At 39.7% G+C, this 20010-nt stretch overlaps 1 protein-coding gene across 1 annotated transcript; it reads left to right on the top strand.

Moving 5' to 3' along the window:
- Positions 1 to 14070: 14070 nt before the first annotated feature.
- On the top strand, positions 14071 to 16377 carry LOC129777282 (probable ATP-dependent RNA helicase pitchoune). The gene is made up of 5 exons (XM_055783485.1): positions 14071 to 14292; positions 14374 to 14493; positions 14555 to 15229; positions 15287 to 15588; positions 15654 to 16377. The coding sequence occupies exons 1-5, from the start codon at positions 14226 to 14228 to the stop codon at positions 16299 to 16301; spliced, it is 1812 nt and encodes a 603-aa protein (XP_055639460.1). The 5' UTR covers positions 14071 to 14225; the 3' UTR covers positions 16302 to 16377.
- Positions 16378 to 20010: the final 3633 nt, after the last annotated feature.

The following is a 20010-nucleotide window of genomic DNA, read 5'->3' as shown; positions in this document are numbered from 1 at the left end:
TTGAACATTTTTGTAAATATAGAGTTCGGGGTCCAAATTATGACCCCACATTGAAGGTCGACACTGTACCACTGTCATCGCAAATGTTCAAATACAGGTTAAAATTACCTCCAATCCGATACTGAGTGGTGGTAATGCGACGTGCCATTGAATGTAATTTACTGTAAAATATGTCACAAGCTGGATGGGAAGAAATTTTCCAACTGTGAAAGCTGTGGCGAGTGGCAAATGCAATCGCTAAACAGCAAGGTTTAGCCGAACAAGATGGGGATATCGAGTGATAACAAAACAATAAACTCTTTAGATTGAAGATAATTTTGTGATCCTGAAAAGGACCCTTTTTAGCCTGCATGTGAATCCAACGAGCGAACAAATCGTAATGAATGTATTTTTTTGCCATCGCTCCCTTTTAACGCTCATTCGTTCGTCTCGTTGGACTCGCCCCTCTGGCTGAGTCTGCCGATTTGTCTCTATCCTGTGAGTGTGTACCGCTAGAGTATAAAACACGCGGACCCCAAATAAATATCTTATTTTCTTTCAAACCGTAAACCCGTGTGGTTGTACGGCATCGGCATCGTGGACGTAACAAAGGAGGACAAGTTAAGGGAAAGGCAAAGTCTCACTCGAACCGTGCAAGTCTCCAGTTCCCTGTTGGTCGCATTCACTGATTGCTCCGCAAGGGTAACTAGGCCGAACGGATTGGTGCCGGAGCACCAGTATACCTAACAGCGATTATAGAGTTTCGGCCGTCGGAGTGCTCGAGTTGGCTTGCAAAGCTGCTCACGACAATCAGAATACCCGCATCAAGAACAGAGCAGCTTCGGTTCGGCGCTCATCAAGGCAACAATTAGTTTCAGTGAGTGGCAAAGTGTTTCTCCGGCACGTCGCATCAAATGTAATTTACTGAACAACATGTCACAAGCTGGATGGGAAGAAATATTCCAACTGTGAAAGCTGTGGCGAGTGGCAAACACAATAGATAAACAGGAAGGTTTAACCGAACAAGATGGGAATATCGAGTGATAAAAAAAACACAACACCAAAGGTTCTTTTCAGAACCATCAACATATTCATGAAGAGTAAACAGTAAACTAATCCATTTTTAAGGTAGATAGGTAGGTATTCACGTAGGAGAAGAAAATAAAACAATATATTTAAAATATATATATTTAACAAAAGCTGTCCCCTTTGTATAGTCCTACGTCACTCCGGTTATGTCCCCGACATTACCCACCCGTCTTTTATAATATTTAGCAATTATATCGACTATATTTTCCCGCCGAAAATGCACGTATTAAAATTATTTCCTTATTATACCTCCGTATTGCCTTATGACAACAATAAAAATGGTTAATTAAATGGTTAAATGGTTAAAATAAAAATTTAGATTTCTGTTTTCTATCCGTTTTCGAAAAGATGTTTGTTTGATAGGATGTGCGAGATTCTGTTTTTCTAAGTCTTCAAAACCAGGATCATCAATTGCTGCATGTCGCTTTGGCGATAGAACATTGGAAGCATTCGCTCGTTACTAGAGCTATTACTTGTTGTACGAGCTGGTTATAGCGGTGGCATGATTGTCCGATGAGTACTAGATTTCATATACAGTGATGTGAGCAATCTTAGATTATGAGCATGCTGAATATTGTTAACGAGTAGATGGAATTCAGATTATCTAGGCATGCTTTCATATATGTGAGTTAAATTGAGTGGTGCACACGAGGATACATTGGAATTCACTGCGGCAGATACGATCGATGCAATACAATCGCTGCGATTAACTTGTGCTCAATTCAGTAGGACGTCGTGATAGTTCGCCTCGCCACTCTTGCACGATAGATCAAGTCGCTAATCCTCCATGAAGGACAAATTTTAAGTGCTGAATTATCAAGTAACTACGTGGTGTATCGCTGTGATCGTAATTCACTCACAAGCCACTTGTCCCGTGGCGGTGGTGTACTGATTGCAGTGAAATTAGAGCTCAATTGTAGTTCGGTGCAACTAGTAGACTGTGAGAGTTTGGAGCAAACAGCCGTACCCATCTAGGTAGTGCGGACTGAATCAAAACGGCTGTCAAAAAAGATCCAATTGAAATGTCAAAAAAAATCCAACGATCAGGAGTGTTATTTTTTCTTATTATAATCAACACTAAAAAAAGGTATTTTTATCTAAGGCAAAAATAAATACACTTATAAGATGAACGAACTACATTTTTCCGTCAATTGTTTAATTGACCATTGCATTTCTTAAAGAGCATCCCATATTGCAAGGTATCAGAACTTGACAGAATATCAACAATCTACGAATAACGCTTAATTCACTCCAAGATTTTAATGTGTGAGTCAAATTCGACATGGGCGAATTTCGATACGTACATACATATCAAAAGTGAAATGTTTTGGGGACGTTTCTTTCTAACGTCGGTGAAAACAGCTTTGCTAATGAAGCTGGCCAAATGAAATCCACGAAATTATGATCCGCTAGTGCTGGTGATGAATGTAAGGGTAAAGCAATCTGCACTTCGTGTTGATGATGGACGTAATCTTCTGAGTCAACTACCAACCTAATTGTGGAGAAGGCATTACGGTTTCTCACGAGGTTTCCTTTCCGGTTGAAAATAATCCTGAAAATGTGTGTTTTCAATAATTCAAACATCGTACTTACTCCACAGATACGGGAACCCTTATTCGGAACTAGTTTGTCATGTCATCTCCGCAAAAATCGACTCAGCGAGTCTGTAAAATCGTTTCTGAGGGTATACGATAAAAGCATACGAGAACATTTTCACTAGTATTCTGGCAGCATTTCACTGATAAACGCATTTTTAATGTCCACTTTCCCTGATATAATATTTTTCCGAACGAAATAAAAACAAACGAAGTCACAGTCACGTAAATGTTTACTCCTGCGATTTGAAAACATCCGATGAAAAGTGGAACGAAGAGTTGCCAGATGATTTTTAAAAAATATCTGTAAAAATATGTGAAAGTCTATTAAAAATGTGGAAATGTCTGTAAAAGTTACGGATCTGTTGAAATGTCTTTTAACGTTGATTTTCACAGATTCATTAATACTTTGTACATCGCGATGCACGTAAGATTGTTATTTGTATATTATTGTATATTTTGTATATGTGTATGTAACTGTTGGTGTAAGTGCATGGGTGAGATGCACAAAACTAGCGCGTCTTGTGTCGAATAATGAATATAAAAACATTAAATGGGAAATATCTGAGCGTAGATAAGCGTGATGGTTCACCGCTTCATGCCACACTCACAACGCCGAGACAACGCTACACTCCCCATGCCCGAGGACATCGGCACCGGCCACTAGGTGGCACTATTTGTATGGGCGAATGTCGACGGGTACCGAGTACCTAAGTACGGGCCTAGGGGGTATTCACGAGACCTAAGGTGAATGCCCAGAAACTTAAGAACAGGGGACTTCTAAAGAACCCTTTGTACCGAACGGTTGGATTGGACCAAGGGTCGCGCGAACAGAAAAGGTATCGAGAATAGCCGCGTGATTAAAAGGCGGTTGGGCAAAGGAAGTTCGGTGGTGCGGTTTCGAGAGTGTTCGTGATTGAAGCCATAGTTCGCGAGTGGCTGAAAGAGATCTCCTCGACGTCATAGAGGTACCAGAGACGACACTGTCCGTCGTCTACACGCCACCCTGGCCCAGAGTCCCGGAAACGAAAGGTGAGTGTAGGCTAAGGAAGTGGGTGGAAAGATAGCGTGATTGCACGGATTAGGTGTTTCCCTACCGCGTAGTCGTACGTAAACCGACCCTGAGGAATTTGTACAGGGAGTTTTGTGTGTGCCACTAGGCACTCAAGCTGACAACTTACATGTATTTCGCATATATACAGCCATTCCATGCCAAACCGATATAGTGGTTCTCAGATTTCGATGAAAAGTGGTAGTTTTGTTGTTTATCGCAAAACATTAGACCCGTATTTTTTATTTTTTCGTTAGGGTGACCATTTCCATTTTAGGGTGGTCCCAAAAATCATTTTTCCCAATTTTTCTCAAAACTAACTTTTTTCAAAAATTCATAACTTTAAAACCACTGAACCGATTTAGATTATCGACATATTTAATTGAAGCCAATTACCTAGCTCTTTATTAAAAAATATTGAACTTGCAAAAAAAAATGGATTTTATTTTCGTAATTATCGATTGTAGTTGTTTCTTATTGTTTTCATGGCTTTGGACTAGAGGGTGCTATATTTTTCATATTTTTCTAGAAAGCTGAGGATGTGTTACACGACATATCTCGATTTCAGAGATACTATTTTTTTCATTTTTGAGATATGATTTTGAAAAGTTAACCGGTGGTCCGAAAAATCATTTTTCCCATTGAGAACCACTTTATCGGTTTGGCATGGAATGGCTGTATATATACTAGCTGACCCGGTGAACTTCGTCCCGCTCAAAATTATTGTTTTGATATGAGTCCTTTAGAACGAATTCCTAAACTTTTTCTCATCATAACATTGTACGATGAGCGGAATACAACAAATACAACAAAATGAACACGGCTCAAAAGGGACCTCTCCTTAATCGGATTTTGCGATTAGCAGCACATTTGGCCTTTCATTTTTATTTATATAGATAGATAGATAGAAGATATAGGAATGCGTTGTTTTGCTTGAAAAACCATTTCCACTTTCGAACAAAGATCAACTTCGCTAGCGTAAATATCGAATGGACTAACAACGCTAATCACGATGTAATTTTCGGTCATATGGGAATTCCATTTTTCGATATTTCTTCAGAGTTTTCCGGAAATTTTCCGATTTTGCACTCCACTATATTGATCTACGGGAAGAGATGAATACAAAAAAATAAAGAAGGCTAAAATCGGACCATCGCTTCTTCGGGTTTTCCGCTTACGAACAGATTTGGCCTTCATTTTTATTTATATAGATATATATATAGGCTAACAGTGCGAGGTTGAAGGTATGCTTAAGGACTGGGATGAAACGGCCTCCGTTATCGCTTGGATGTAGTCAATCTTAATATTACTCAAAGATGTTATCGCTTTGAGAATCAACTCAATGTCGTTTGCTCAAAAAATACCTCTCTAGGACAGTCATTTTTAAAGAAAATTAGCAACGCACATGTTGCCATCCGCACGTTTGCTAAAAAATGATTCGCTTGGCGCCGGCAGCGCTAATTCGGTTTACTTGGTTTGTCGTCGGCCGTTCTTGACATTGTCGGGAAATTACAATCTCATCAATAGTTCTCATAGGCTCTCGACTCTGTTCCCTCACTGTTATGAAATTTCGAAGTATAATATAGTCAATGTATAGTATTGTAGAAAATGAATGCAATTTTTCATTTATCGTGGAGAATCGTATCGTCTCTTATGTGCAATGATGTCAGGACAAAAGAACTTATGAAATCATAAAAAACGTTGACGTTTTTGTTACCGAACAAAACACCAACAGAATGCAAAAGACATTGGAGTACTGTCGTCGGCCACTGAGCGATGCTATGCTCACGACATCACTGTGGTGCGACCTATTTTGCGCACGTAACCACTATGGTTACGCTGGACGGCAAAATGTTAAAGAAGGACTCAAAAAATAGGACTAACGTCATGTGTATTGATATAAACTAAAAATAAAAACTTTTTATGTATTAAAACTATGAAAAATGTCATACGGTGAGTAAAATATATTTGGTTTGATGAATAGAGCCTCTCATTTTTCAAAAACCTGTGAAATATTGTTATATCCAAAAAGTCTGCAACAAAAATAAAACATGAAGTGGGTTATATCTATGGTATAACCGCAAGGGTGACGTAGGACTATCGTTGATTTAGAGATCATTTGTATGAAGTTGAATCTGAATGAATGAATATTTGGAGAACTTCGAAAACGAGAGCGTTACGTTGGAGGCACAAGGTTTTATGCATCCAATATTGGATACGGAAATATCCTACTGATGGGGAAGAATAATCTTCAGAAGCTATCCTGTTGATTGCGATTGATTGAAAAACCACAAAACCTAATGTATTTGGTCACAGTGTAACATGGATAGAAAACATTCAATTAAACTCTTTCACATGAATATATTTTGAAAATTCCCAAAGGAACTGGCAGATTATTTTCAGTAACGATTAGATATTTCCACATTTTCCTCGATACTGGAAGCCCACCAGTGGTTAATGCCAACTCGATAACCACCTGTTAATAGCACTTGATTGAAACATATTTGGCCACAGTGTAACATGGATAGAAAACATTCAATTAAACTCTTTCACATGAATATATTTTGAAAATTCCCAAAGGAACTGGCAGATTATTTTCCAGCAATGATTAGATCTTTCCGGAACTTTCTAGATGCTGAATGGCATCCTAACGGAAAGAGTTCTGCGCGTGTATGTGTCGATCCTTCGCCGTCCACCTCCTCCAGCACGTTAGGCAACGATGTTGTCTTGTCGATGTCCTCACGAAAAATGAATGTGTTTCACCACCAGAATATCGCTTAAGTATGCTTTTTGTGTGTGATTGAATCGAGAGAAGGTGTGGTTTACGATGGCAATTTGGAAGGCAAACTAGAGGGGAATGAACTCTCTGAGCTCGGAACTTTCGGCGACTGAGCAATAATCGATTGCGGGCGCATACAATATTGGATACGGAAATATCCTACTGATGGGGAAGAATAATCTTCTGAAGCTATCCTGTTAATTGCGATTGATTGAAAAACCACAAAACCAAATGTATTCGGTCACAGTGTTACATGGATAGAAAACATTCAATTAAACTCTTTCACATGAATATATTTTGAAAATTCCCAAAGGAACTGGCAGATTATTTTCAGTAACGATTAGATATTTCCACATTTTCCTCGATACTGGAAGCCCACCAGTGGTTAATGCCAACTCGATAACCACCTGTTAATAGCACTTGATTGAAACATATTTGGTCACAGTGTTACATGGATAGAAAACATTCAATTAAACTCTTTCACATGAATATATTTTGAAAATTCCCAGAGGAACTGGCAGATTATTCTCAGTAACGATTAGATATTTCCACATTTTCCTCGATACTGGAAGCCCACCAGTGGTTAATGCCAACTCGATAACCACCTGTTAATAGCCGCGCGTGTATGTGTGTGTAGCGATGTCTTCCCTGGGAACCGTTTGTGGCATCACTCTCCTCCTGATAGATTCCCTTCTGGCCTAGGGTGCACAAACAGGCTCTTGGTGACACCGTTCATCCGCGCTTTCATGATAAATAAAGAGCTTCACCGCAACAGCGACAACATGCTCCAATCGCTGTTCAATTAGAACTGAGTGGATTTCCGAGCGCCGCTCGCTTATATACCGATTGGTGATTTCAATAGCCTGTTTTGAAAGCAATTTTAAGACTATTGAAACAAGTTTTTGGATCAAAAAGTAACAAGTATATAACGCGTAGACATTTTATCTTTCGAATGAAGTGTTTATCATACCATTTCGTTCAGTTGTTTAGGAGCTATTAACGCTCAAAATCTCGGTCTCCGGCGTAACGCTTTCGTTTTCGAAACTTTGATTTTACACCCCGGTATAGAAATGAAAGACGTAGTCCTACGTCAAAAAGTTGATGAGTCTGAGCCTAGGGGCACGGACGGGATCTTGGCATAGGACTGTGATTGTGTGTATTAATTGCAATTGAATTGAATTTTTGACGTAGAACTACGTCTTTCGTTAAGGGTGCCAAATCAGAAAACAGGTCACGTTTTTATGAAATAAAGTAGACGTTAATAACTATTTTTGCCGCGAACGTGTTTTGGCGATTTATACACCAAACAAATCGGAAATTCCCTAAGATTTGTTTGATATGCTATACATTACAATCCCATAGTCTGTATATGGTTTAAATTGATGAAAATTGGAAGCATTGCCATTTACTCATACCCGAACAGAGCTGTCAATAACGAGCAACTTATCGACGAGCAACGAAGGGGAAATCGTAAGATGTAAAGTCTCCGTGAACAATGGAAAAGAAGAAGAACGAACGGGAATATATTGAGGAGTATGAAGTTATTCAATAAGTTATATTAAGTTATTAATTTATTTGGGCTCGCGTGCCAGTCGCAAAACTGCTTTCAACTAGGATTGCATTTGCGCTAATCATGATCATAATGAAGCAGTGCTACTCTTTTCGAGGTTGTTGAGATTAACAGATAGAGTTTATTTCATTTATTTAGTCACCAAGAAAGTAAATGTCGTTCTGAAATTTTGTATATGATTTGGTTTGGCTTACCAGTAGCAAAACATTCTCCACTAAAGATGACAGCTGCGCTTATCTCGAGCATGTATTGTTCTGCGAGCACAAGCATGAATCGTCAAACAATTATCGTCACATGTTTCTACAATGAAACAAACATTTCAGGGCGACCAAACTGGTAGAATGGTTATTTCAAAAATTTCGTAACAGTTTAAAATAATATCCACAGTCATCGACAAGCGACTTGAATTAAACTACAGCGTAGTTGTACGTCAACAATGCGGTCGTGTCTTAAACACAACCTCCTGTGATTTTTTTTTATTGTTCAAAATTTGTAATTTTTTCTCTTTGGATACATCAAATTGAATGGCGTTACCGTTCCCATGGAACTTTTGCCGTCTCAACGTATGCATTAACTAGCGTCACTTATTAATACTTAGTTGAGATTTCTTAAGCCAAATAACACGCCTTGAATGTATTCCGAGGGGCAAGCTCTAGAATACGCGCGACCACAGTGCAAGTCGAAGGAAATTTCTTTGACGAAAAATCCCCCAGCCAAAACGGGAATCGAACCCGAACACCCGGCATGATAATGTGAGACGCTAACCACTCTGCCAGGGGTGCACCACTGGATACATCAAATGGAAGCCCTGAAAATGAACTTGTATCCCTTATGAATTAGATAAGATAACGTGTTAGAACCCGAAACCACATTCTGTTAAAAAATGTGAACATCATCATTTATCATTTTAAAACACAAGTCTAAATAGTTAAGATCTTCATAAATATAAGCCTAAGCCAAGTAAAACTATGACTACAAAAATGTGTTAAGGGTAAAAATATCATTTTCTCCTTCGTTGTCACGTTACCATTATTTGTAGGGGGTTGTAATAACTTTATGACCAGGTGATGTATATTGAGTATCCTATGACCATGAGTGCTCTCTTGGGAAGTTCGTGTAGCTGTTGTAATGAACTGATCTCATTGGATGCTGAGTTCTGCTTAAGTATAGAAAAGAGAAAGGAGATTGGGCAAGTACATTCGAGCTTCTAAGGAAGACATATATACAGAACATAATATTAAGATCGCGACTACTCAGTATATCATAATCTGATATACGTGAGTGTACCCTTTCGAACTTCTGAATCAGCAGCCAGTTAAATTCATTCATTGTATTTTTTACGTAACCAAACAACATGCTCGATATTATGAAATCCTGGACCACAATTACATAAATTGTTAGTAGCAAGACCTACACGATAAAGACGTGAATTGAGCCCGAATTGATTGAACTTTGGGGATAATAGAGTAAAACCATCTTCCAAGATTATCCCTTCATTGATTCTGCCAACTTATAAATGCCTGTTTGTCCGAAAAAGATTGTCATGATACGCCCGACTCACATTGTGGGCTAACGTCCGATTGTAGGCGTCGGGGAGGAAAGCGAGTGGTTAGTGCAATCGAAAAAGCATAACCATTTTGATAGTCAAATTGTTTATTTTTTACTATATTTTCTGTTCGTGTTTCAAGCAAAAAAATTCTGGATAAATTTCATGTCTTACAGTATATAACACAACATATGTCACAATAACGATTTTGAGTAATATGCGTTTGAAAACTCTTAATGAATCGTTATATTTTTATTATAGTGAGAAATCACTAAAGTTGTATGCAGTTCTACTTCAGGTGAATAAATTCACCGAAAATATGAATAAATTCATTATAGAAGTTCACGCCAGTGTAAACGGTTGATGCGATTTCTATAAATCTCATCATATTTCTTCACATGAATATATCACTAGTCTAAACCCACCCTTAGGTACGCATCATTCTACCACAGTTTTCACTATACATCTGTGGCATCTACATTCGTCCGAACAGTCATGTGGATATGTACGCCCGTCATGTCGAATCCATTCATCAAATTCTAAAAATGGCCAGCCCTGATGATGTTATCGTATGTTTCGGTGACTACAACCTCCCGAATCTAGTGTGAACCTTCGACGATGATCTCAATTCATTTCTACCTCTTAACGCATCCACGGAGCAGGAACTAGCATTAAAGGGTGTGTCACATCAAATTGCATCACGGAAAAAACGCTGTAGAAACTCGCCCAGTAGACCGATCCTTTTGAAAATTTTAGACAGTAAAATAAAAACTATTAAACAACTTTTGGCATTTTCTTTTTATTCATACTTCGAGCCCAAGACCGTATGCCCGCACCTTCCTCTTTACCCCGTCCATAAGGTTCTGTACAACGTCAGGTTGTATCTTTTTTTGAACAGAAATCCATTTTCTCTTGAAGTCCTCCTCCGATTTGACAACTTTAGGGTTCTTCCGGAGGGCCTGCTTCATAATCGCCCAATATTTCTCTATTGGGCGAAGCTTTGAATAGTGGCACGAAGCGAGATCCGGCCAGAAGATGGTCGGGCCATCGTGCTGCTTCAATAGTGGTAGTAAGCGCTTCTGTAGGCACTCCTTAAGATGAACCTGCCCGTTTACCGTGCCTGTCATCACGAAGGGGGCGCTCCGCTTTCCGCAAGAGCAAATCGCTTGCCACACCATGTACTTTTTGGCAAACTTGGATAGTTTCTGCTTGCGAATCTCGTCCGGAACGCTGAATTTGTCCTCTGCGGAGAAGAACAACAGGCCCGGCAGCTGACGAAAGTCCGCTTTGACGTAGGTTTCGTCGTCCATTACAAGGCAATGCGGCTTCGTCAGCATTTCGGTGTACAGCTTCCGGGCTCGCGTCTTCCCCACCATGTTTTGCCTTCCGTCGCGGTTAGGAGCCTTCTGAACCTTGTATGTACGCAGGACCTCCCGCTGCTTGGTCCGCTGGACGAATGAACTTGACAAATTCAGCTTATTGGCGACATCCCGGACCGAACTTCTCGGATCAAGTCTAAACTGCTTAACTACGCGCTTGTGATCTTTTTCTCTGACGGAGCATCCATTTTTGTCGTTCTTCACCTTCCGGTCGATGGTTAGGTTCTCGAAGTATCGTTTTAGTACTCTGCTGACCGTGGATTGGACGATTCCCAGCATCTTACCGATGTCCCGATGTGACAACTCCGGATTCTCGAAATGAGTGCACAGGATTAATTCACGACGCTCTTTTTCGTTCGACAACATTTTTCCAAATTTACGAAAAATTGACAGTGAAGCATGGCCAACGTGATCTATACACTCTTATCTGATTATAAGCGAAAGCTGAAGATATAATTCCTAAAAATTAAATTTCTACAGCGTTTTTTCCGTGATGCAATTTGATGTGACACACCCTTTAGTAGAACCAACACTGTCGTTTGGGTTGCATCAGATTAACGACCTACTGAACGTGAACGGCAAGCTTCTTGACTTGACATTCGTTAACGACCCTGACCGCGTAAGTCTCGTCGATTACCCATCGGCGCTCCTAAAAGTTGACAATCACCACAAGCCGTTGGCTTTAATTGTTAACTTTCGTTCGCAAATGGAAGACAACTATTATTCTCGCTCTGAGCTCGATTTTTCCCGCTGCGACTACCATACTATAAATAACAAAATTTCTTCTCTGGACTGGGACCGCATACTTGACCATGTATCAGTTGACAACGTTGTATCTATATTCTATGAACACTCGAACGTAATCAGAAACAGTTCCGTTGAAAGCCCGACGTTCTAGCAATTTCAATGAACCCTGGTGGACTCCAAGCTTCGGAATCTCCGCAATCGGCTACGAAAAGCGAGAAAACGATTTCTTCATAACAAAAACCCAATACGCAGGAGAGAACTACATTAGGTCGAGGAAAAATACAAAAATCTGCAGCTTGAATGTTTTCGCAAGTACATAAATGCTCTTCAGAGCACATTCAAGCAAAATCCGTCATCTTTCTGGAGTTTTGTACGGAACCGGAAAAACTTGACACGGATACCAGACAAACTTGTCTATTTATCCAGTAACTCCGACTCGCCACTATCTTCTGCCAATCTTTTTGCCGTTTTTTCCAAACCATGTATGAGAGCAGTTCACCACAACCAAGCTTACAATCTCCTTTTCCCATTCATTACGTTTGATGAAGATGATGTTCATAAAGCAGTCAGTTCAGTGGATGTAATGAAAGGGCCTGGTCCGGATCTTATTCATACGGTCTTCATCAAGAACTGTGTAGCGATGCTCGCCAGACCGGTTTCAATTGTTTACAACCAATCTCTGCGCGAGGGTATCTTTCCTGGGGCTTGGAAGCTTGCGTCGATAACTCCTGTCCACAAGAAAGGCAGCTTTCATAATGTGGAAAACTATCGCCCGATATCTATTCTAAACTGCCTAGCAAAAGTACTCGAGAGTTTACTTCATGGTGCATTGTATCCGATTGTACAGCCTGTGATTTCGGAGTTCCAACACGGCTTCGTTAAAAAACGCGCAACAACCACGAACCTTATGGCATATACGCACATGTTGATCAACAGTGTCGAGAAGCGGCACGCACTGAAAAATTCAAGGCCATAACATTTACGCGCTCTCGCTCGCCAATTGTACACGGATACATGTTGCATCTCTCACCGTTGGAAAGAGTCAATCGAATCAAGGATCTAGGAGTTCTCCTTGACAGCAAGCTGCGCTTCCATGAACACGTCTCGCTCACAATTTCGAGAGCGAACGCGATGGTGGGATTTCTGACATGCAACACAGCTCATTTCGATGATATTCACGCTCTGAAGTCGTTGTACTGTGCATTCGTCCGCAGCATCTTGGAATACGCAGTGCAAGTCTGGGCCCCATATCACGCTGTACATATTCATCGCATCGAACGTGTTCAGAAACGCTTCGTAAGGTATGCTCTACGGCGATCCCACCAACCTACCACCCTATGAAGGGCGCTGTGCACTCATTGGAATGCAAACCCTGGAAAGCCGACGATTGGTGCTATAACGAATTTTTATTTTCGACTTATTGACGGACAGAACTGATTGCAGCTGTTTGCTTCGTAACGTTAGCCTACACACACCATCCCGACAGTTACGTCATCATCGACTCCTGGCGATTCCTAGTCATCGTACCACGTATGGACAAAATAATCCGTTAAACGCTTGCTGTCGCGTCTTCAACGATACATCTGAAATGTTTGATTTTAATATTAGTAGATTAGTATATAAGAATAGAATTAAGTCCCTTTAATCAGTCTGTACAACCATGAGGCCGAAGACGTTTAAAATTTGACATTAAATCCTGCTCTTAATTGAAGATAACCTCTCTCGCTTCTGAAAGCAAAGCACATTCAGCGTGTTTATAAACACGAATTGAAAATATATCTACCCAATAACATATGTAATCCATTTTTGAGCCCTCCGTGATAATTTAGTTCACTCGAATTTATTTGATCACCTATACCTTGCAACTTCTGTAAGAAATCAGACAGTAGACAGAAAGTATTAACGAATTATTTGACTCTTTCTGACAGATAAAATTTGATCAACGTGTACTGATCAAATATATTCGACTCAAAACATGATAAGCAAATATTCAGTTATCGGATGGCTAAGATATTTTTCCCGGTCTGTTCGTCAATTCTGTCGTTACATGATTGGTTTACCTTGAATATTTCACTCGAGTGTTTTTTCCAAGTTTGATGTTTAACATTGTTTGCCAATGACGATAATTGAAGAATGACAAACAAAATAGTGTTTATACAAATTTCAAACCAAACTTTATCTGTAGATATATTTAGCCTCCGGACAAAAAGTGTACGGCCACCTTGTCCAATTATCTAGATGTCGAATTAAAGGTAACTAACTGTATTGAAATTTTACCTGATGCCGGGTATGTTAATTTGAGTGTGTACGTTTATGTCAAGCTGTCATAAATAAAACGACATCGAACGGATTCAACAAACGTCTAGAAAAGTGATTCGTATTCACACGTGTGTCGATTTGCTGTCCGGCAGATCTGCGAATTTCAAAATAATTGCTCCAACTCTTGTTTAAATTAAGAAAAATCAACCCAAAAGAGCTCATTTTGCTAGAATGGGCAAGAACAAGCAGAAGAGAAAGCAGATCAACGGCCAAAACACCGTTCCTCAGAATGGCAAAGGTAAGTTCAAGTTCATGCCCAACCGAAACGTGTTTTTGTTTACATCCTGCTGAAGTAATGTGATTATTTTAAATAAACCAGGATCGATAGAGGATTTGGAGGAAAATTTCGAACTGGAGCCGGAACTATCAAAATCTGAGAAGATGAAAGAGAAGAAGCGTAAAAATAAGGAAGCTGCGTCACAATCGGCAGCCGGAGCATGTAAGTTTTTTTTTAACTTCTCATATAGAATAGACAGAGTTTTATTGAAGTTTCTCTGCAGTCGTTAAACGGCCTAAATATAGTGACGAGGAAGAAAATGGCAATTCAGACGCTGCCGATAGCGAAGAAGTTGAAAATGGACATCAGGAACAGCTGGAGGTCGGTTCGGCAAATGCATACGAGATTCTTCTCGGAAACCAAGAATTTGAAGGGCTGAAGGGAAAGGTTTCCGAAAATACACTGAAAGCGATATCAGCGATGGGATTCACCAAAATGACGGAGATTCAAGCGAAAGCAATACCACCTCTATTGGAGGGACGCGACTTGATTGGTTCCGCCAAGACCGGTAGCGGTAAAACGCTTGCATTTCTTATTCCAGCTGTGGAGTTGATATACAAGCTTCAATTTAAGCCACGGAATGGTACGGGTGTGATCATAATCTCTCCCACACGTGAATTGGCCATGCAAATATTTGGGGTTTTGAAAGAGTTGATGGCTCATCAACATCATACCTATGGATTGCTGATGGGAGGGGCGAGTCGTCACACGGAAAATGAGAAGCTTTCCAAAGGGTTGAACATCGTTGTGGCGACTCCCGGACGTTTGCTGGATCATTTGAAAAATACTCCAAACTTCTTGTACAAGAATTTGCAGTGTCTGGTGATAGATGAGTGCGATCGTATTTTGGAAATTGGTTTCGAAGAAGATATGAAACAGATTATCAGTATTCTGCCAAGTAAGTTCGTATATTTTGTTTATTTAGTTTTGTTCATTGAGTTTTTTTTTCATATAGAAAAACGCCAGACAATGCTTTTCTCCGCCACACAAACCTCTCGAACGGAGGAACTAAGTAAGCTAGCTCTAAAATCAGAGCCCATCTATGTAGGAGTTGATGATAATAAGACAGAAGCTACTGTGAGCGGGCTGGAACAAGGTTACATTGTGTGTCCATCGGAGAAACGATTACTCGTTCTGTTCACATTCTTGAAAAAGAACCGCAAGAAGAAGGTTATGGTATTTTTCTCGTCCTGTTTATCTGTTAAATTTCACCACGAGCTGTTCAATTATATTGATCTGCCGGTGAACTCAATTCATGTAAGTATTTTTTTCCATCAGAGCAGTTGAACAATGATATGAGCAATATATCAATTCATCAATAGGGCAAACAAAAACAAGCAAAGCGCACATCGGTGTTCTTCCAGTTCTGCAACGCCGAATCGGGAATCCTGTTGTGTACGGACGTAGCTGCTCGTGGATTGGACATTCCAGCGGTGGACTGGATCGTACAGTACGATCCCCCGAATGACACCAAGGAATATATTCATCGGGTGGGACGAACAGCCCGTGGTGAGAATCTGTGCGGCCATGCTCTGCTGATTCTTCGACCCGAGGAAGTAGGCTTCCTGAGATACCTCAAGCAGGCGAAGGTTCCGCTGAATGAGTTTGAATTTTCCTGGAGCAAGATTGCCGATATACAGTTGCAGCTGGAGAACCTGCTGTCGAAAAATTACTTCCTAAATCAGTCCGGCAAGTTGGCGTTCAAATCGTACGTTCGTGCGTATGAGGGGCACCACATGAAGGATGTTTTCAACGTGGGAAACTTGGATCTTGCCCAGGTGGCTAAGAATTTTGGTTTCACGCAACCACCGTATGTTGATTTCGGCAAAAGCTTCAAGATTCAAAACTCTGAGCGACGTGCCGGTAACCGGGGTATGGGTCACTTCAAAACACTAAACAAAGAGAAGCCAGGAATGAAGTTTAAGCACATTAAAAACCGAAAAGAGTTGAAGAAAATTGAGTACGAGTGATAATTTAATCACTCTTAGGAATAATGTTTATATTTTATGTAATAAATAAAACTATTTGAATCAAATATTCATTCAATAGTGATGTTTATCATTATTTACAATATTTACATTCTTTCTCAATACCATTCTACTATGTCCAACTGATGGTGTTCGAGGAGTCGCAGCGAAAGAACGTGTTCCACACGCTAAAGCGGTTCATTAGACGTGGTAAACATTAGACATGACCGCGAAATGTAAGCGTGTTGTTCGGCGGACAGCAAAATACAAAGCGGTAGCCTTTAAAAGGGCAAGAGATCAATGGAGTGGTAGACAATAATAGGAAGGGAACGGATGTTCCAGCTGTGGCATCACTCAAACGGTTTGAGAGGCAAACATCTCTAGGAAATCCCAGGTTGAGAACTGTAATTGGCCTTGTTATACAATACATTTCGCCATCTCCCGTGAAAGTATTCAACTATACCACCGCCGAGAAAACTACGAGCGAGAAACTACGCGTGAGAACAACTATTTCGTTGGAGAGCAGTGACCGGAAAACCCCAAATGACCAAAAAAATCGATGACCACCGCTTAGGACGTAGGAGTACGTAATCTTTTTTTTTTTAATTTGTTGGTTTATCATTCCGGATATTATTTGCGAATACGTCGAAATCTCATAAATGACTCTTTAGTAAAAAGTTCCGGGGATCCTGAAAAGGTTTAATAGCTTGCGTGGTTCTGTAGAATCATTTTGAGAAGCAACGATTCTTTTTTGCCTTTGCGAGAACAATACACTAATTGGTCATATGTCGCAATTTGTATGCACGCATTGCACTGAGTATTTAACGTATTTAAGTATTTAAGCTCTAGGGGAAACATAAAACAAAAAACGAGCAAAATAAACGACCTTTGGGACTGTCCACATACCACGTGGACAACTTTAGGGAGAGTAGGGGTCACGAAATGTCCACACTTGTGGCGAATGGCCCGTGTCAAAACAAAACAAAAACATTCAAATAGGTAGAATGTAATTTTCAAAACCGACTCGCACTCGTTTCTAATCGATTCGAACGATTCAGCAGTTGCTGGCACTGTGTAAAAAGACTCTGAGAGTGCCGGTCAGGCATCCATACATCTCTCTTTTTTCTCTTTGAAATATATATCCTGAAACTAATGCACATAAATTGCGAGCGATCGATTTATTTTCATTGTTAGTAAAGGATGATTTATTCCGTCAGGATGAAGATAACATCACAGGCTTCATATTGTAATATAAAAAATGGTCGACATTGTTTTCTTAGATGCGGGCTATTCATGATACAAAAACCACTTCGTTTCTATCTCTTCAGAACTTGCAAGCTTTTGCGAAATTGGAAGGCGAACAACAAATTCTTTTAAAGGTGCAAGGCTCGTATCTTTGAAGAAGGGTTACTAACAGCGAAGCTTTTTATTGCCCTCTATTGAAATGTGGTAATTTGTGAAATACTCTTCTATGGGTTAGGCCGGAAAGTTCGGGCCGCCATTGATGTCAATCAAATCGAGGAATCCATTAAGAATAATATGCGGTACACGAGAGATCAATTAACAGGTTCACTACAAATATCCAAAAACCACCGTCCCTGAGCATCTGGTGCAGCTAGCAAATTGCTACGGCGTATGGGTTCCACATTATTTAACCGAAATAAACACAATGAATCTTTATCTGCGACTCGTTCTATAAACGTTAAAAAACGCCGTTTTTGTAAAAAATCGTTATGGGCGATGAAAAGTCTTTATATAATTTACAACAATTTTGAACAGAAAATTTTTGGGATTACCGTTATCAACTCCCAAAGTCACCCCTCATCCGCAAAAAGGTTATCTTCTATGTCAGGAAAAGCACATTCCTGTGCTCCAAAATTGCTTGCCAGATTGTCGAGGAGACATGAGGTCTGACGTTCCTTTTATGAGTATCTTACAAACAATCAGTCGATAAATTCCAATAAATACAGCTCGACAACTATGTGATCGAAACTATCAAATACACTTACTGTAGCATTTGTGAACATTCGACAAGCGTAAGCTTTAAGAAAGTGTGATCAGGAGTTGAGTTAATTTGGAACTTTTCTGGTCTTGGGATGTTGGTAAAACGGGAGCTTCACATAAACGAGAGTAGAGCAATTAACTGCAGACCATTTCGTAAATTAAAAACGAAATCACTGAACATTTTTGAGATACTGAATGTATACGCATTATCAGGAATAGTTATAGCATTTTTTTCATGCACAGAAGCTAACTGTAGACAACATAAATGGAATTCGGAAGAAACTGAAGAGTGATACAAATAACTTAAGAATAGTGAATAGATCGATATTATGGTATTGTTAACAAATTGCATAACGCCAGAAAATATGGATTTTAGGTTTCCCTGCTCCTTAACGTATCGCAAGCTATACTCCTGAAACTTAACAAGTAACACAATCTCGCCCCTTGATTATTTCACGATGATGTTGTTAGAATCTAGAATCTCATCTTGTTCGAAGATATTCGAAATCAACATACAACAAATATCGTACCGTAATCCTACGTCAACTACTACATGGTCATGGTTCGGATACAACCCTACAACTTTCTTGGCAGAAAAAACAAATAAGAAGAAAAATTCGATTTTTTCTCCAAAAAAAATGGGTGGGTTATATCTATGATATAACCGCAAGATTGACGTGGGACTATCTTAGCGTAGCAATCATTTGTTTGTATTGACTAAATTTTTGATTGAATGAAACAATTCCCGAATTCAATTGAATTCAATATATTTGCTTTGTGAGTAAAAAGATTGTACAATTCCATATAAGGTCAATTCATGCATTGTGATAGATTATGTTCTTCGTTACAAATAAATTTAATGACAGTCCTTTTACGTTTGGTATGATGCCTAGGACAAAACATGTGAACGGAAGAATTATCAAACAATTATTTTATTTAACGTTTCCTTCTGAAGTTTGCAAGTCTCAAGTGTACGTATTTCTCGAGCCGCGAATTTGCTTGATTTGATGAACTTCAGGCACTCAGTTTCGATTTTGACATGCACGTCGAACGCATATTGTTTAATCAATAGGTGTCAATCGCAGCAATTGGTTATCAACATCTTGCCTAATCAAATGGTATTCGTAGGAATTCAGTGAGCAGAAGATATGAAGGAATATCCTTCAATGCAATCTTGAATAACCGAGCCAAAGCGTGGTGTTCGTACCCGCTTTTGTTATCCGTGTTAGGAAAACACCTTCCGGAGTGCAAAAAACAGGAAGTGGGTTATATCTATGGTATAACCGCAATGGGGACGTAGGACTATCGTTGATTTAGTGATCATTTGTTTGAAGTTGAATCTGAATTCATTCTGAATGAATGAATAAATGAATATTTGGGGGACTTCGAAAACGGGTGCGTTACGTTGGAGGTACATGGTTTTATGCATCCAATATTGGATACGAAAATGTCCTACTGATGGGGAAGAATAATCTTCAGAAGCTTTCCTGCTAATTGCACTTGATTGAAAAATCACAGAACTAAATGTATTTGGTCGCAGTATTATATGTATAGAAATCATTAAAATAAATTCGTTCGCTTGCATGTAATTTTCAATTCCAAGGGGAACTGGCAGATTATTTCGCAGCAACGACATCTTTCCGGATTCTCCTCGATTCTTCTCGAAATCCACCAGTGGTTAATGCTAACTCGATAACCACCTGTTGAT

The sequence above is a fragment of the Toxorhynchites rutilus genome, chromosome 3 (assembly GCF_029784135.1).
Source record: "Toxorhynchites rutilus septentrionalis strain SRP chromosome 3, ASM2978413v1, whole genome shotgun sequence".
Taxonomy (NCBI): Eukaryota; Metazoa; Arthropoda; class Insecta; order Diptera; family Culicidae; genus Toxorhynchites; species Toxorhynchites rutilus.
Note: the sequence above shows the minus strand (reverse complement) of the source record. Positions and strands in the feature narration are given on the sequence as shown.